The sequence below is a fragment of the Malaclemys terrapin genome, chromosome 16 (assembly GCF_027887155.1).
Source record: "Malaclemys terrapin pileata isolate rMalTer1 chromosome 16, rMalTer1.hap1, whole genome shotgun sequence".
Lineage (NCBI taxonomy): Eukaryota > Metazoa > Chordata > Testudines > Emydidae > Malaclemys > Malaclemys terrapin.
This window is the reverse complement of record NC_071520.1, coordinates 24,743,447-24,762,363: the sequence shown is the minus strand read 5'-3', so window position 1 is coordinate 24,762,363 and position 18,917 is coordinate 24,743,447. Positions and strand designations below refer to the sequence as shown.

At 52.5% G+C, this 18,917-nt stretch overlaps 1 protein-coding gene across 11 annotated transcripts in view; it reads right to left on the bottom strand.

Annotated features, from left to right (window-relative positions):
• NCOR2 (nuclear receptor corepressor 2) overlaps nucleotides 1-18,917 on the bottom strand; it is a 395,163-nt gene that overhangs the window by 107,509 nt on the left and 268,737 nt on the right. For 8 of the 11 annotated variants that reach the window (XM_054006074.1, XM_054006082.1, XM_054006083.1 and 5 more), the window contains exons 15-16: nucleotides 1,512-1,639; nucleotides 433-605 (exon numbers count right to left, since the gene is read on the bottom strand). In XM_054006074.1, the coding sequence (XP_053862049.1) occupies nucleotides 433-605; nucleotides 1,512-1,639 (301 nt within the window). Of the gene's footprint in view, nucleotides 1-432; nucleotides 606-1,511; nucleotides 1,640-6,609; nucleotides 6,626-9,611; nucleotides 9,818-18,917 lie in introns of those variants that run through there. The other 3 variants (XM_054006084.1, XM_054006085.1, XM_054006075.1) reach the window with 3 other exon arrangements.

Below are 18,917 nucleotides of genomic sequence, written 5' to 3'. Positions count from 1 at the left end.
AGATCTGCACGGCTTTGCTGAAAATGGCATAATTCCCTTTGCCTTCCTTCGGGGCGTTCCAGCTGAGGTTTCAAGTGACGCAAACCTCACCTGGTGAGACACAGGCCTGGCCCTCTGAGATGCCTCCTGTCCAGCTGGATGAATTCCACTGGGTAATCCTGAGGTGCTGGTGAAACATCGCTCCCACTCCTCAGGACAGGAGGAATTTTAAAGAGCCAGGACTGTAGGACAGGATTATCATCCTCCATGTCCAGATAGGGAAACTAAGACACGGCGACTTGTCCCAGGCTGCCCAATGAATCAGTGACAAAACAGAGGCGAAACCCGCAGCCTTTGTTCCCAGGACCTTCCCTCCACCCAGCTGGCTGGACTGATACAAACCCCTCCTCCCCACCTTGGGTTAAGGAGGCTTTGTGCCCAGCAGGTACGTACCCAGCTCTATGTTCTGCTGCGGAGCGGCTGCCTCCTCGTGGTTGGCCTCGTTAGCCATGGAACGGGTGATGCGGCCTTTGCGCCTGCCCTGACTGTTGGCGGTTTTACGCCCTTTGGAAGCGACGGCTTCTTTCTCGTCGTTATCCTCCCCGGACGTGTCGTCATTCTTCTCCCTGCAAGAGCGGGGAAATCACTGGGTGATGGGATATATTTTGGGAGTTTGCAACGAGGGCACTTTGCCTGATTTTGGGTGGGTTGGGCTTTTTTTTTTTTTTTTTTTTCCCTGCAGATGGTTGCAGTTCCAAGAGCGCGCCGAGACCTGACAGGTTTAATGCTGGGCCATTCAAATTTATCATCGCCTCCTCCTCATTTATCTTCCTGAAAGGGACCTGCTGGTAAATGTTTAGGCAGCCTGGATATAATGAAGCCAGATGTTCTCCTAAGCCAAGTATTAAGCCCATTACAGATAGCTAGCAGTCTGCCTGCCAACCTTTCCCAGCAACAAATCCGGCGTTCCCTGCTAAGCCAGGCGGTGCCAAGCACGGTTATAAAACTGGTCAAATCCCTTGAGCTGGAAGATCTCACATCGACAGCAACACCGCTAAAGGTGAAGCTCTGTGCTCCGCTGCATCCCGAGTTCTGCTTTGACTCTAGGAGGCTCAGCCATATCTTGCAACAATCAAACAAACCCTGGTATCAAAGCTGCTTCATGGACTGATCGGCTTTATAAAGCAAATCAGTGATTTCATCTAGGCTCTCCAGGGATGCGGGGGAAGAGGGGAAATCTATAAACGAATAGACTCGCTCCTTTCCTAGCAGCAGGTTTAGCCTGCTCTGTGCTAGGAGAGGAGATGGGTACACGCAGCACACCCAAGGTAACCTGCAAAAGGATCACCCAATACTGGGATCAGAGCCCAGATTCTGCTGGATGCACTTCAAAGCATTGACCACTCTCCTCCCCCCGCCCTCCCAGTGCGGTTCTCCTTAAGGAGGGAGCATTGAGTTGATGCATTCCCAGCCCAGTGCACACTATGATCCCTAGGGGCGAGGAGCTGAGAGAAAGGAGAAAACTTGCTTACTTTGTCAGTTCTTCTTTGTCGTTTTCTGCTTCCTGTTTGTCTTCCTCCTTCTCTGCCTCCTTCTCTTTTTCTCTCTCTTTTTCATCCTTCTCCTCTTGGCTGCTACGGGGCATCTGCTGCTGCTGCTGCTGCAAAACAAGGGACAATAGAAAAAAAAACAAACAAAACTGTTGAGGCGGATAAATCTTAGCACCTGGACTAAACCAAACAAGCGCATTTCAACAATGCTGAAGGGGCTGACCAAGAGGGGAAACGAACAAAGTACTGCTTGAGCCACAGGGTGGACATCTGCAGTCAAGGGGCAGGCAGGGCTGCTGCAGGCCAGCGGGGCAGAAAGCTTAATGCAGAGATGAGAGCCCGTTTTGGGTCTATGCTTGGGGACCTGATCCAACTCCCATTAAGGTGAATGGAAAGGCTCCCACTGGCTACAGAAGCGACGAGGCTGCAGAGGCTACAAACGACGCAATCCATTTCAGGGCAAGTGACGCAATGAATACTGTGCAGGAGAAGTGAACCTGACCCCCCGATCACCTGGAGGAGACTCAGCACAGCTTGACAGAGACTTCATTTAGAAGCCGTTACTCCCATCTGCCCCAAACAGTGCTGGGTTTGAGACACCCACCGGTCTTTACCCTCCTTTAAGAGAGTTTGTGCAGGCGCCCATCAAAACTCTATCGGCACCAGCCCCCTCCCAGGCATTTCATGTTACCAAACGGGAGCGTTTGTAAAATGATAATAATGATGCTGGATTCCATTTTGCAGCTGCAGGAAGACAGCAGGGGAGAGGCCCGATTCCTCAGACCTCCTTCTGGCTAGCATCAAATGAAAGGAATTCCACAGAGACGTAGAAATTAGAGACGGAAATGATTTATTAAGCCATGCAGGTCCCCAGCTAATACAGGACTGTTTCCTATAGTAAATCCACTAGGGCTTGGCCAGCGCAGCTTCCCTGGGGAAAGGATTCCACAGGCTGAAAGGAAGAAATCTCAAACTGAACTGATCCGCAGAAGGGCTGAACCCGGATGACCTGTGCGTCCTGCTTGCAGCTGCTAGGAAGGTGCTTTATGGCAGAGGTGTGCGATTTGATAGCACACTCCAGCATTGCCCGTGAACACAGATCTCCCGTGCACCAGCGTTCTGTGCCAAGTGAACTCTTGTGCCCCAAAGGGTTAGTGCTAACGGAGACGCGCAGAGCTATCGAAATGGGCTACGGAAAGCGACAGGAAAACATCGTGTTCTTTCAGGCCTTGATTCGGCAAAGTACTGGAGGCACGTGCTTCACTTTAAGGATACGCTCACGACGTCAGCGCCTCTCTTTCTATTTGTGTGGATTCAAAGGGCACAAACCAAACGGCAATCGTAACGAGCGCGCCTGATTCTCCACTGCCTGCTGCCCTACGCTGGCATCTGCGCTTGCACAACGCGAGTGTGACGCCCAGCCAGATCAGAACGGCAGCCTTTCACACCCGCGGGGCACTAGTGAAAATGACGACACGAGGCATGAAGCATCCAAGAATCGGACGTAGTGACGGGAGAACTTCGAAAGGGTTGGAAGCGCAGTTCAGAGAATACCCAATTGCTTCTCAATCCTTCCTCTGATCCGCCAGAAGCTCTGTAGTCTGCAACAGGGCCTGCAACAGGCTGTCTCAGGAGATTTCTGGGCAGGTAAACCTAGCTTAGCTGGACGCCTGGGTTCTCAGGACTGGCAAAAGTAAAACGTCTCTAAGTATCAACCGCTTCCGATCCTGCAATGAATTCTGCATGGGCAGCCACTGGACCTGTGTAGACATGGAGCTCCACTCACATGGTACTCACTGCAGAGGGGCAGGATCTAAAGGGTTTATATCGAGATCTGGGGATGGAAACAGTGCTCCTCCCTCCGAGGCGAGGGAGCTCCCTGAAAGGCAAGAGACATTCTCTCGACCCAATTCACACAGCTGCTAGATGAATCAGGCAAGTTCAGAGAAGCCGTTCCGGTATTTAAATGCCGCATCATCAAATCAATACAGGAGATTTAGACTCAGACATGGATGCAAGTGTAAATAACGAGGCTCTACAAGCAAGTGCTTCTGCGCCTGCAGAGTAAAGCCAGAAAAATGCCCTTGTCTAGCTAGATCCCCAATGCACATACTCATTCATCCAAAAGATCACGCTAGAGGAACTGCTGCCAATGCATCTGCATGGACAGGAAGCAGCAGTGGAGGGTGTTAGATGGCAGGAAATCGGGAGCGGGATCTTTCAGACCTCATTGCGGGTTAGCGAGTGCAGCCTGGAGGGGCTAAACTTAGTGCCATTCATTAATAATACTAACTAATGCTAATAATCTGTTGCATTCGTTTCAAGGAGGCTGCTGCAGAAGTGGAATCCGATGCTCACGAGTGCAAAGCACTCTCTGCCTGCTGTCCTCAGGAACACCAAGAGACAGTTTTGTTGCTGGCAGCAAATACAAGCTACTTGCTGAGTAACCGCTACTAGGTAGCCACATGCGTCTGCGAGACCACCCCTTGTAGCCATGAAGGCAACGCACCTGATGGCACGGAGGACCTCTCGGGAGGTGGCAACTGCACCACTTTATTTGGCTTTTCAAAAGCGCTTGGTTTAAACACAAATCCTGAAATAAAACTGAAATGCAAACAGCAGCTACTGTTCTTCCTCCTGCTCCTTTGATGGCCTCTTGGGTTGGCAGGAAGCGTTCTCACGGCTAAAAGAAATCTCCCAACCTCCCTGGACCCATGTCTCCAGAATGCGACGGGTATGATTTACACCCACCAAAAGGTTCAGCTCAGACTGCAAACCTCCTCCTCCCTCACTGGCCTGGTCCCCACCCCCTCTACACAAGCAGGGTCAAATATTACACATGTTCAGTCCCTCTCCTGGCACTGTGGCAGAGAGGCCAGATTTCCCCGCTGCCCACGGGCAGGTGGTTAAGGAGGGGAGCAGAGCCGCACGAGGATCAGCAAGGATCATCCTGAACACAGCACATGGCAAAGACCAGGCTGACGGGGAAGGAGTGCACAACACAACCTCCCTGGGTTGCACTAATGCTGCCCTGAACTCCGTGACCCTTTCTGAGTCACTGATGCGGTTCGCCAGTGAACTCTGGAGTCTGGGTTCAGCTCGGACAAAGAGCCACAAGATTAGCAAGACTCCTGAGCTTCGAAGGGCGTGATGGTCTCCTGAGGAGAGGCGTCTGGGTGGGGTGGGCTAGGGCTTCTCATTTGGTCAGATCCGGCACTCTCCCTCCCCATTAACCATTTCAGCAACGAGGCCCAACGGGTTTTAGGAAAAAAAAAATCTTTGGCTTTTTTCAACCCTTTTTACTTTTCCTGACGTCCAGCAAATGGGGCGCAGACCTGCCTCCCTCTCCCTCGCAGTGGGCTGAATTACACCGCGTGACGACAGCCCAGGACGTGCAGATGCCAGTGAGCGTGTAAAAGGCCGGGGCGGGGTGTCCCTCGCAGCTTCACTCCCGCTTGGGGTGAATGTTTTGAGCAGCCACCGATCCCCCCCCGCCGCCATGACTTCCCAGCGCTCCCCCGGAGGACCTGCTGCAGCGCTATCCCACCGAACCTGTGCCATGGTGTCCGAGAGCTGCCGGGACCCGGGAGCACGTGGTGAACTAGACGAAGCCGCGCGCTCCCCCTTTGCTGCTCGGCTGCCAGGCGAGGGGGTGGGGTGTGCTTATTTGGGGAGCTATTGTGGGAAGGCCAATGAAAAGCGGGGCCTTGTGTTTTTAACACCAGCCAGCCACAGCGGGCGTTATGTAGCTAGGCGTGCTCCCAGGGCTGGGTCAGTAGCAGATCCGCACTGCCAGCCGGCTCTGGCTGCCCCGGCATCTTCTCACCATCTTCCTCCCCCTGCCCTGTAAGGCTACTCAGGACTGCTCCACTCTCCACCCAGAGTCATAGCAGCTTTCGGCAGCCCACAGCCCCTTGGCACTGAGGAATCACCTGTCCACCCCTCCCTCCAGAAGAGACCATGGACACGCCTCACTGCCTGGGGTGGTGCAGGCAGGAATTCTCTAAGATAGCCAGGAGAAGGCCTGCTCTGCCCTGGTCACACAACCCTAATTAACCTCCAGACCCATGGATTCCTTCGTGGTTTGTGGGCTTTGGGAAACAGGCCTCTGTGCAGCAGATGGAATTCAGGATGCAGAGCAGAAGGCGCACTAGCTGCCACGACGTCCAAGTGCCCGTCTTCCACACTGAGGTCAACGATTAATCGAGTGATCCAGGAGACGGGTCACCGCGCAGGCTAACAGCCCCTCCCTGCCAGACGGGTACAGGCCCTAAACACGTCTGTGACAACAGCAGCAAATTGCCTCTTATTCCTGCAAAGACGCCAGCTTCTCAGTTCGAGGCCTCACTGATAAATGCCCCAGCCAGTGTGCGGTGAGCTACAGTGTCCCTGCCCTGCTGCAGCCTTCCCCCCACCCCATTACCGGTTCCCCTTTGCTCAGGCCTGGCCTACACCTAGAACTTAGGCTGACCTAGCTACACTGGACGGGGCTGTGAAATTTCTCACAGCGGTGCGACGCTGGCAGGTTGCCCTAACTCCCACAGTAGAGGCAGCTAGGTCGACACAAACATTCATTCCTCGCCCCGGCGAGAGTCTCTCCGAGAGGTGGATTACCCAGCTGAGCCCAACCCCGTCGTCGATGTAGGAAGCACCGACGCGACAGCGGCACAGCTGCAGACCCACAACTGTGTCGCAGTAGCCGCTGTAGTGTAGACATCCCCCACAGCGTGCAAGCAAAGGGGGATGAAATTTACAAGCCTATTCCATCCCCTGGCCTGCTCACAAGAAGGGAGCCAGCAGGCAGAGATGAGATGGATGTGACATTACCATCCTTCCCTTCTGAACTGACACATACTAGGTGGGAACAACAGACAGGAAGGATGGTCCAGTGGTTAGAGCACTAACCTAGGAGACCTGGGTTCAAATCCCTGCATTGCTACAGGCTTCCTGTGAGAGCCTGGGCAACGCACTTAGTTGCTCTGGGCCTCAGGTCTCCATATAGAAAAAATGGGTCTAATAGCACTTCTCAACATCACAGGGGGTGTGGTGAGGTGCCCAGAGATGCGGGCCATGGAGGTACCTTGGATAGATCAGCTCCTTTGGCCTTGACAATCGCCACATAGAGTTCCTGTCCATGGCTTCACAAAGCTGTGTTCCTGAGGGAAGACTTGTATCATCTTATCTTGTGTTTGCACTTATTCAAACCAGAGTGCTGTAATCCTGTACGGCAATTGCAGCTCTTCCGCATAGTATCAGATCGGGATAGCACAGATGATATGATCTCTGAGCGCCAACGAGCAAAACCACCGAGTGGGACGGGAGCAAAAAGGCAACGAAACACACCCACCGAAATACATGCGCATGCGGACGCAGCCCAAAGCGAGTCTATGTCCCTTGCAGCGCTGCAAAATGGGATGTGCATTTGAGAAATCTGATCCTTCAACAGAAAAGAGAAACGCAACCTGCCGGGGCTTAAACAAGCACACACAATTCCACTTCCGGTAGCGGGTTTGTGGGGTACGTACACTGAAAGGCTGCCTCCGGGTCTCCTTCCCTCCTGATGAAAACTGGCCCCCTTTTTTTTTTTTAAGTTTGCCCCACACAACACTTTTAAGCAAGTCTGATGCAACGTCAGCCACAGCATTAACCCAGCATCATCTCACAGGAAAATGTGTGCTTCACCCCACCAAAAACATAAATAAAATAGCCAATGGCGCCCCCTAGTGTTTGGGCCCTGGGCTGGGCTACCCAAATGGCAGTATTGCCCTAAGACGGATCAGAACAGCATAGATGGACTGTGAGAATCAATACATCCTACTGCAGCAGAGGAACGGTTATTATGATGCCCCATCCCAACGGTAAAACAACATCAGCATCAACATCTTTAGCACAAGGCCACCGAGGAAAAATGCTACTGATTCAGCTTGTAATCCTTCCCCCAGTCAGGCCTCCTGGCTAAATGTCTCTTCAAATTGTGTATTCCTAGCAGATCTCTTATTGAAGCTATTTATTCCCCATGCTGTGAATCCGCTGCAGCAAAAGGAATGTCAGGAGCTGTCAGCAGAGCCCCGGAGTGCAGTGAGATACCCACCGACCAGCCTGCGAAGGAACCTTGGGGTATGGCCATACTGACGAATGCCACGTATCCCACCAAAGCAGTGAGCATCACGCTGAAACCCAGCAAGCCCTGGCTGGGAACAGAGCACGGAGGAACCCGGAGAGGTTGAGCCCACACACTGCAGCACAGGTCAGATGCAAACAGAAAGTGCTCCAAGTACTTGCTCTGGCACTCCAAGAACGTGGACATCTCCCAGTAGCACCGTGGAACCCGGGTCACAAACCCAGACCCCATGATTCTAGGCACTGCACAAATGCAGAAAAAAAGACAGACCCTTATCCAGAAGCCAAATCGAAAACCACAAAGTAAAACAAAAACAAAGCAAACAAAAGGCTTGGATGGGGAAAATAAAGGGATCTGTGCTGTCGGCGCTCTCCATGGCAAAACTACAAAGGGAAAGGACGGGCCAAAGAGCTCTCAGCAGGAAAACACCTGGAGCCAGCAAATCACGGCTCCTCGCCCAAGGCACAACTAGCCCTAGAAGTATATTTTCTAGCACTGGGTGACATCCAGTTTTCAGGGACACCGTTCCACAGTCTCTTTGCCGGAAAACGTTTCCCCGATATCCAGCCCACAGCCCCTCTGCTTTAATCGAATCCCAATGTCTTCTGGGGGGAAGCGGCAAGTGGTGCTGGGGGTTAGCGTGGGTCCTCTCTCGTTGTAGGGTGGACGATCCCGATGGGCACGGCGTGTTTCCAAGGGTGGGCAGGAGCAGAATTAACTCCTGGCAGCTCAAGCATCCATCTATCCAGGGTACAGATCGCCCCCCATTTCTGTATATCTGAGCCCCTTCCCGTGTGACACAAGTATCTTCATAACACCCCCGAGCGGCACAGCAGGGCTCTTGTCCCATTACAGAGATGGGCCATGAAGCACATGGAGGCTACGTGACGTGCCCAAGGTCCCATGGGAACTTTGTGGCAGAGCAGGGACTTGCAGGTCTCAGGACCTAGGCTAGTCCTCTAACCCCTGGACCCATCCTTCTCTAGCACCGACGCTCGTGCTTATCGTTCCCCTCAATCCCTCCTGTTTATTGAAATCAGCTTCGCGCGCGAGAGGAGCACGGCTCTCCAAGTCCCGGGGTACAGGCCGACGTTCCCCGGAGCCCTTCCCGCCCTGCGCTGCCGCCTGGGCTGCTCAGTAACTATAAACAGCTGCTCACCTTTGTCCTCGTTTCCCAGAGGACTCTGATTAGCTCTAGACAAGCATGAAGCTGGCAGCCTTTCCTAGAAGCCGTGTGCACCTCCACTTAACTCTCCTTCCAGGCAGGGACAGCACGCACCCACCCAATGGGAATGCCAGCCAAAGCTCCCCCCCCCCGCCCCAGCAGCTCTTATCTTTACAATAATACACACCCAAATTACACCCCGCCCCCAGGCAGCCAGGCGGGAAGTCACCCTGCCAACTCCTTTGGGCTCCAATGTCATGAGGATTTTGTGGCTGTGAAGCTCTGGCCCCTGCGGAGCTCTCACTCGCCAGCCCCTCCCTTTCCCTCCTCTCGAGGTCCCGGCTCCCGAGGCAGCACTCGCCTTCCCTGAGCAGTGAGGGGCTCCTCGCTGCACCCCTCCCTGCCATACACTCTCCCAGCCAGCGGTGGGGAGGGAAAGGTGCAGCTCCTCCCACTCCTCTGTTTACTTCCTCCCAGAGCCAGCAGCTGCTGGGATCTGGCGGGAGGCTGCAGGAGGAGGGGTGGGGAGCAGGCTCTGTGCCTTCAGCTTCCCCCCCCCCTCCAGTCCCAGAGGACAAGGAGGGGCCTCAGCCCCCCAAGGGGCAAGCGTCCCTCTCGGGGAGCTCGGCACCTCAGCGAAGTCCTTTCGGTCGGTCCAGTCAGGGAGGTTTCCCCGCCCTCGGAAAGCTCCAGCCAGATTCACAGGCACCACGCAGGAACCAGGCCCAGCTCACAGGCAGCCGTCCCCGCTTGGAAGGACGGCAGCCTCTCCCCGCTGGCTCCCCGAAGCACTTACTTCCAGCTCCATCCCGGCCCCTGCCTCGTGCGAGCTGCTGCTCCCGTACAGCCCCATGGCCGGCTCCCGGCGCTTCCCGCTCCCCCTCACAGCCCTGCCAGCCGGGCGGGGTGCGTCTACATTCTCCGGCTCGGGAGGCTTCCTGACGATTTGCATAGTTAAGCCGTAAACTAACCACAACATTCCTCTTACGATTTTGCAATCGGCTGGAATAACGTGGTCGCGCTAAGTCGGGCCGATGAATCATGATCTATAAACCACAGGGCTCGTCACCGGGGCTCGGGGCTGGCTGCAGCCAGCGTGATTAATCTCGGGGGATGCCAGGGTTAACTTACAGCCCGTTGCTATTTATTTTCCAAGCTTTCAAGCCTCCGGAGAGTTCCTGTTCCTGCCTTCCCCTCCGCCCGGCAGGGCCGAGATACTCGAGGCCATGGCACTGTGTCAAGAGGATCAAGACAATTCCTCTGCCACACACAGGAACCTCACAGGCAAGAGGGGATTGTGCATGTAACCCCGGAAGTATGGCCTCCTGCACCTTGCGTCCAGGAGAGACTCATGTTCTCCAACAACCCCACTCAGCCCCCTAACCCCGCTCAATGGAGTCATCAAAACCCCCAGCAAAAAAAAAAAAAACACTGCATGGCTCCGCTCCCGACCCTGCCCACTGTTTGAATTATCAAGGCACCTAGGGCCACAGCTGTGCTAGGGGCTGTACAAACACAGAACAAGAAGACGGTCCCTGCCACAGAGAGGCTGTTCCTTCAGTCACGCTCTGTCAGCACCATTGGGGTGAGAGCCTTCTTCTCTGCGGCTCCCGCTGCCTGCAATGCTCTCCCAGTGCCTCTGTTGGTTTACCTAGGATGGGCATCTTCCCTATCCTTCCCCTCAAGCTCCCCTCTCCAGGAGCACAAGAGCCTTCTCTACCATGCCAGCCTCTGGAAGTTTCACCCTGTCTCGCCAATGCTCCCACCTCGAGCCCTGCTGTTCTCCCCAGTGCACACCTCTCCCCCGTGGCTCTCCAAGGAAGACTTGCCACCCCACCTCAGTTGCTGTCCTGACCTCAACATGGCACAGGTCAAGCCTGCAGGATGTGAGACAGCACGATTAAGCTAAACCCCTGCACCTCTCTGTGTCCCAGGTAACACTCAACGGATCTGAGGGCCTGGAGCTTGAATGCATCCTGGGGAGAACAGGCACCACCCCCACCCCCCTCTCTAATTTGGCAATGAACGAGATATTGCATCTCCCCACAACAGCTCTTGCCCTGAAGAGAAGCCGTGAGCCAAGCAAGTTCATTTCATCCCCTCTCCACTCATCCCACGACACCTCAGGCAGCAGTTCCAGGGTATGTTTCTAGTATTAATAACACGGCTTTTACAATCACCACCTTGGGTTTGTTCTGTGCTCTCCACGGCGATGCTCTGACACTAGTGAAACCTCCTTCCTCCCTGAGACAATATCGCCTTCCAACCAAATCTGTCCTGACAGCGACGTCTAAAAGTGTCCCAAAGCTCAGACGAACCCTCTGACAACCCAGTGCACTTTTCTCCCCTTCTTTTTACAGCTCTGTCTGGGGAGTGTTTTCTCCCACCACACAGCGCTGGAGACTGGATTTTCCTTTGGGTGACTTCCAAAGAACGGCTCCGATTTTGTTTCCCATTTGCATTTGGTTGGCCAGCAGGCTTGCTCTGGGGCCATTGCATGTGACCAGAGCGACATAAATTTAAAAAAAAGTTCAGAGACAAGCTTAAGGCAGAGGATTGAAGGGACCTGGGCACAGAAGCACCAGGAGGCCTGTGGTTTTCTTTTCTACATGAGCTTGGGGTGCCTGGGGGGTGGGGTGGAGAACAGCACCAGCCATATTAAGGAACCCACTCTATGGGCCACATTATGTACGGCCCTACTTGGGTACAGAGAATCCCATCCCCCCAGTGCGCCCACACAGGAGGCAACCATAGACTCCAACCTGAGAAGACTGCTACTGACTTCAGTGGGTACTTTGCCCAGGTCGGTCCCTTCGCAGGATCAGGCCCATAACATGGCTGTAAGCACTGGAGCTACCAGCTGGTACTGCCTCGTAGGAGTTACTGTATGGTTATGGTGTCTGTCCTCTCCCCCTGCACCCATGAGCGCTGCCAGGAGAGCCCTGGCTACACCTTCAAAATGGTGCAGTAAGTCCCGTCGCTCCCTGCGCTTGCTCCAGTGCTTCCCAACTCTGCGACTTCAGCCGTGCACCTCCCTCCTGTCCCCACCTGGATCTGCCACAGATGAGGTATCGTTCACTCCCCAGTCAGTGGCTTGGCTCAGCCTGCTCCACAGCCAAACAGCATGTGCATCTTGTACCTTTAATAGGACAACCACATACTGTCTCTTGCAGGTAACATGAGCAGGAGTAACTTGTGTGCATGGAGAGGAGAAGGTGAACCTACCACTGCAGATACGAGAACCTCTGTCAATCCCCTCTTCTAACCACTAGCAAACACTGCCAGCACCCCACAATGTCTCCCGCAAAGCATCCTTGGATTGTGCTGGTCGACATTACAGCAGAGATGGGGCAGAGACACTTACGACAGTGGCTTGATGCCAGGCAGCCGCTGCATATAGCATCAGTCAGACCACAACCCACAGGCGGCCCTCGCAGACAGGATGGATATAGAGCGCAGGGTGGATGGCTGGGGCTTTTATTATTGTTTTTAGAGTATATATGTATTACATGACCACCACCCATGCCCCAAAGTCTTCGCTGTAATTGTCTGGAATGTCCCAATCCCCACAGGCTGCAGAGCCTCGCATCTCATAACCATGCTTGGCACCCTCCGCTCATGGGAAAAACCTCAAATCAAAGCATGCTATCACCGAAACAACACGCCGAGAATGAGGAATAGCTGTCGGGTGCTTGGCTTTGATGACTGCTGTCCCGAGCCTCCATCGGAGAGAGCAACCGTGGAAGCAGAATGGAATCAAAGAGCTGGGTTGTAGATTCTATAAGGAAAACAAGTGCATAAAAAATATGCACGATCAACGACTGGCCTAATTCTGCTGAGAAGTCCTAGCAAATAAGAATAAACCATGGAAGGTGATCCTTTGCTAGTATGCAATGGAACTGTAGGGAACTGCATTGTTGTATGGTGGCTAATTGTCACAAGATATGGAAAAGGCCTATAGCAGTCAATAGACTGTAACAACTTCCCTATGGGTACATTGAACTGTCCTATAGAATTCGATAGAAAATGTTGCTACAGGGTGGTTAAAAAAACCCCCAACAAACTCTTCAGAGAGGAGATGATTCTCTGTGGATCAGTTGTGTCTCAGTTACCTTGTGCCCCCTGTTGTATCCACCTGTGGACTCGTCTTATACTTACATTATAAGCTCCGCTGGACTGAGCTTGTCTTTTTGATATGTCTTTGTACACCACCTAGCACACTTCAGCCCTGGTCTCTGACCAGGGTCCCTTGGTGTTACCACACTACGAACAAGAATAGTAGAGTCTGTGAGGCTTAGGTCTGGTCTATACTACCCGCCTGAATCGGCGGGTAGAAATCGACCTCTCGGGGATCGATTTATCGCGTCCCGTCGGGACGCGACAATCGATCCCCAAATCGGCGCTCTAACTCCACCAGCGGAGGTGGTAGTAAGCGCCGCCGACAAAAAGCGGCAGAAGTCGATTTTGCCGCCGTCCTCACAACGGGGTAAGTCGGCTGCAATACGTCGAATTCAGCTACGCTATTCACGTAGCTGAATTTGCGTATCTTAAATCGACTCCCCGCTGTAGTGTAGATGTACCCTCAGACTGATTTCTACAGAACCTTGTCAATTTGGTCCCTCTTAGGTTCTCCCAGGCTTTTCCATAAGAGGGTTGGTTTCTGTTTTGGGTTGCTGCTGATTTTGTTTAAAGTGAATCGATTGCCTGTGCAAGATGAGTCCCAAGAGATTGGAAGGAGGATAGGGATTACCATATTTGTACATGGGGAGCCCACACTCACTGACCCAGTCAGGATATGGATTTTTCTCCTCTTCTGTGGTTTGCCTTCTCACCCACTAACTGTCTTCTGATGCACTATTTATCTCTGCCTGAAGCCTCACAAGCTGTCTGTACCACTCCCCTCTAGGAATTTTGTAAACAGATCACTAGTGAAAGATGCCAGATTGACAACGCTGGGGGCAGATGTCCTGTATTCATCCACAGTGCAGGCATGCCCAGCGCAAACAAAGCACCAATGTTCTTGCAGAAAATCCCTCTCTAGGATTTCCATCAAGGCCTGCTTTGGAAAGCAGATGAACAGTGACACGAAATGCTGGAATATTTCCCTTGTTCCAGAGCTGTTTACAATCCCAAATCGTCAAAAACAACACATCTCAGAAACAACTTTCTCATTTAGGTACCCAGTAAAGACCAGAGCCTGGCGTTCTGTCTCTCCCCTACAAAAGGGAAGATAACCACAATGCTAAAATCCAAAACGCCCTTTGGATTTTATAGTCAACAGGACTACTCGCGTGGGTACAGGTTTGCACCCGTAGAGAACACATCGACTGCTGCAGGAGAAATACTGGAGCCTGAACTCACGTGTGAACAGGGAAAGAAAAAGCTTTTCATTTCATAGGCGCCGATTCCGTGGATGCTCCAGGACTGGAGCACCCAAGGAAAAAAAAATTAGTGGTTGCTTAGCACCCACTGGCAGCCAGCTCCCCCCACCTCCCCCTGCTGGCAGCCCCACCGATCAACTCCTCCCCCTCCGTCCCAGCACCACCCATTCGCTGGGGCGCAGCTGTTCTGCGGCGTGCAGCAGGCACCGGGAGGGAGAGGGAGGAGCAGAGATGGGGAGCGGAACTGGGCGGGAAGAGGTGGGGTTGGGGTGGAGCAGGGGCAGGAAGATGCGGGGCGGAGGTGGGGGTTTGGAGGGCAGGGGTCAGGTGGGGGCAGAGCGGGGCAGGAAAAGGTGGGGCAGTGGGGGGGTGCTTGGGGGAAGGGGTTGGGTTGGGGCGGAGCAGGGAGGTTGAGCACCCAAAGGCCCTAGAGGAAGCTGGAGTCTGTGTTTCATTTCACTTATAAGAGGTTTTCCACCACATATGTAATTAAGCCACACCAAAGTGCCTGACTGTCTTGGCTGGATGTTCTTCAGCAGGTTGGTCGTGTTATTGTAGCCGTGTTAGTCCCAGGATACGAGAGAGACTAGGTGGGGGAGGTCATATCTTTTATTGGACCAACTTCTATGGGCAGAAGGTACAAGCTTCCGAACGACACAGAGCTAGTGTCTGACCTAACTACAAGCTGGGACAGATTGTTAAGCAGAAGGGCTCTTTCAATACTTGTCCTCAGGCGAAACCTGCACACCTTCAAACAGCAAGCCTGGGAACTTAAATTCATAACTCTGCCAGAAACCAAAAGCCAGGGACTTCACAGGGACACTGGTTTTATGGCTCATTAGAACAACCTGTAACACACCACACTGCCTGCTACCCTTAATTACCCACTTCAAACCCTTTATGCTTAACAATCTAACCCCCAATTGCCCAATTCATTTCAAGCCATTGCCTCCCACCTGCGACCCCTTCTGCCTAAAAATCTGCCCCAACTCGTATGTCGCTCCCTTCCCCAGGCCTGAAGACGAGCTCTGTGTCGCTCGAAAGCTTGTACCTTCCACCAACAGAAGTTGGTCCTATACCTGATTCAATAGCACTTTGCATCAACGCTGTCAAAGGATGAAGAACGGCGAGTTCTCCAGGCTTCCCTGTCTGCCTATAGTAGCATGGTGCCCCCTGAGAGACGCAGCGATGTCGATGTAAGTCCCCAGTGTCGACCAGCCCCCAGATCCCCCATCAGACTGCTCAACATCCTCCCACTGCTTTTGCACTGCCAGCTCCTTGCTAGGCAGTAAATAGACAACTCCCCTCCCCCCCGGAACACATACTAACCCTTCTACAGTGGCACACTCTGACTTGAGTTTTCTCCCAAATATGGCCATATCGTTCTTATTTAATTGCCAAACAATGTGGCTGGGTTAATGGGAATGTGTTTAGGGCATTCTTTTTATTGTGTTTGGAAAACGTCGGATGGGTTATTGAAATGGAGGAGAAACTGCAGCACAACAAGACAGAGGGGGGTAGGGGGGAGACGCGCAGGGAGGGGGGTGAAGAGACATTTCCATGAGCGTGCTCGAAGGACGTTGGGAGCGGCACGAGCGCAGAGTGGCAGGAAACCAGAGTGGATGCACTAAAAGCCAAGTAGCACATTCAGGATTCCCGTAAGGGCTTGATGTAAAGTAATATTGGATTTTGAATGTTCTCCTTCAAACAGATCCCTCGTGGCATGCACTGTCCATTTCATACCCACTCACGCCTCATTTCTAAAGCCTGCTTGAAAGTAGAGTATGTCTCTACATTTCAGCTACCACCACCTACCTGCTGAACCCACGGGGCCCCCCCATCACTGGAATCTTTGGGGCCCTTACAAGCTTTACCCCTGTTATCCCCATTTCACAGACACGGAGGCGCAGTGTCTCCCCCACAGGAAGTCTGCGGCAAAGCAGGAAATTGAGCCCTGGTGCCCAGGTCCCCGGCCAGAGCCCAAACTTCAGCACCAACCATCCTTCCTCCCTGCGTGATTCTTTGTTTGAAGTCAATAGAGCGCAGCCGAAAAATGCCAGATTTACACCCCTTAGCTCACTAACAGAACAGGTCAGCAACAGTGCAGGCTTCTCCCACACAGCCCCAGAGCGCACCTCCATCCTGACCTGCAGGGACCATCTCTAGGGGTCACGGTAGATCAGTCTCCGCGGCCAGTTCGAATCTTTGCAAAGAAAGCAGATTTTTTTTTTTAAACTGATTTCTGATCTTTGTGTATAAATGGTGAGATTATTTTTCCCTGGTGTGTTGTATTTGGGGAAGAAAAAAAAGAAAGAGGAGTTTTGACTATCCATAAAAATGGGATATTTATTTGAAAAATCATGAGGTTTTCCCTGGGGTGGGGTGGGGGGACCCTTGCAATTTGCCTCAATATAAGGATAAGCCCACTCTGAGTTGAAGAAAAGGCATGGGAGGTGGCTGCCCCAGAAATAGATCCGTTTTCCTATCAGAAGTGGTGGCTTTTAAAAGCTTTGAGTCATCCTGCGCCATCAGTTTCCAAGTAAAATTCCCAGTGGGGATTTTGGCTTAAAAACGAAATGGCCCCATCTGGCCCTCTGCCTTGAGCAGAAGCACGTTGCTCTCCATGAAGAGTAACTTTGACAACAAACGTTCAGTTAAAAATTCTGAAGTTTGTGGCTCTGATGAGGGATTCGGTCAAACACAAACGGCCTGCCCATGGGGATCCATTACCGTGCTCCAGCACGAGAGGATTAGCTGCCTTTATGGAAAGCGAGCTGGGCCTGAGACTCGATCCCAAGCACCCTCTCTTCCTAGTGAGAGAGTTCCTGCATGCCACACGAGCCTGGGAATCGGCAAATCAAACCCAGGCTGGTGATATTAAACTGGTAGTGAGGCCCTCCCAGCCCCTCGGCAGGTTCCGAGGCCCTCACTCAAGGAACTGTCACCCACATAAGTAGTTCCACTTGCAGTGAGACATTACTTGTGGTCTGGATACAGCAAGGCACTCAGGTGCTCGCTCAACTTTAAGCACATGCTTAAGTCCCACTAAAGGCAGCGTGTTCCACTTCCACGCTTTGCTGACGAGGTGCTGGGTGAGTACTGCTTACAGGATGATATTTTATTGCAAACTTCTTCCTTTATAGCAATGAAAGGTTTAGGGGGGGAAACGGATCTGGGTAACTGAGGAAAGGTAAATTTAAGACTTATGGGCCAGATTTGTAATTTATTTAGACACCCAATCCCATGATTTCAATGGAAGGGAGGTACCTAGGTGCTTTTGAAGATCCTGCTATATATTCTTCATGTAAACAACTTGCTGATCTTAGGGCCAGATCCTTGTCCAGTGTAAAATCGACCAAGCTCCTGCTGACGTCTATGGTTACATCGATTTACATGAGGACCTTGCTCTTCTGCATTGTAAGTAATCTTGAGCCACGGAAGTGCACTGGCGGGACAAGCAAGTGAAAGGGGGGGGGGGGGACACGAACTCCCAATATGCCTTACATATGCCCATCCAATAAATGGAGTCAGACACACACAACGTAAGGAAAGTTTGCCCAACATGCCATGTCTCTGCTGCAGATATTTAATAGCTCAACAGTTTAACAGTCTGACACAGTGTTTACGTAAAATGAACGGCGTGTTTATAAAGTCAGAGCTTGTGTTGTTCCTTCACATTACTGCAATGACCGCGGGGGACAAGAAATGGGTTTCTTTTGGGTGTGGGACAGCAGTCTGTAAAAATAATGCAATTGCTTTTTTGGCAGAGGACAGGGGAGGGTGGGCATGGGAAAATGTTTCTCAGGCCTGGCAAGAACTATTCAAGCTGCCCAAGGGCCAAGGTCATATAGTGAGTCACTCGTAGTCACTTGGAACAGGACTTCTGGCTCCCAGCTCCCTACTTCAATCACTGCAACATGCCGGCTCAAATGTCACTACATAGGGGAAAATACAGCTGTGGTCTCCTGCGCAGTAAGGATGGGCAGTTTGTTTTGCCGTCAGTGGAGAGGATACAGAATGTTCATTAGCTCTGACACTTTCGAGGAAGCAGCTTTCACTGTGGAATATCTGAGTGCTGACTGCAACGCCAAGCAGGAGAGCCATGACAGCATATCCTGTGGGCCTGCCCAGGGACTCAGCGCGGGGGGGTTTACACTTAGCCAGATGACTTCATTTACCTCTGAATCATCCTGGCCACGGCAGTTGGCTTAGTTAGCAACTGATCTATGAAACTGACCCCGAGCCCAACAGCCTGATTGATACACTTTGGCTGAGGCGTGAGGAGAAACATCACAGGCTCCCTCTCATTGTCTGAGTCAACCGGTGACTTTCTATAGCCGGACAATCCACCGCATCCTGACACTGCCCCCAGCTGTGCTGCGCCACCTGCCTTCCTGCAGTTGGAGTGAGGCTTTCACTTAGGACTTGTCTGTGTGAGGAAACCGCCCAGCACAGCTACCGCAGTTACTACCGCGTTGTAGCTTCTCAGGTATACTCCTCTGGCTAGGCTCTCGATTCTGGAATAAAAGGGACTTTATTCCACAAGAACTAGGCTGCATGGAGTAATTTGTAATGGAATGAAGTCATTTTTATTCCAAAACAGAGCGCCTACATGGGGAAGTTAGACTGGAAGAGCAGATTAGTTATTCGGCTAGAGCTAAGCCAGTCAGATTCGCCACGTACACAAGACTGAAGCAACACATTCCCTCATACCATGAAGT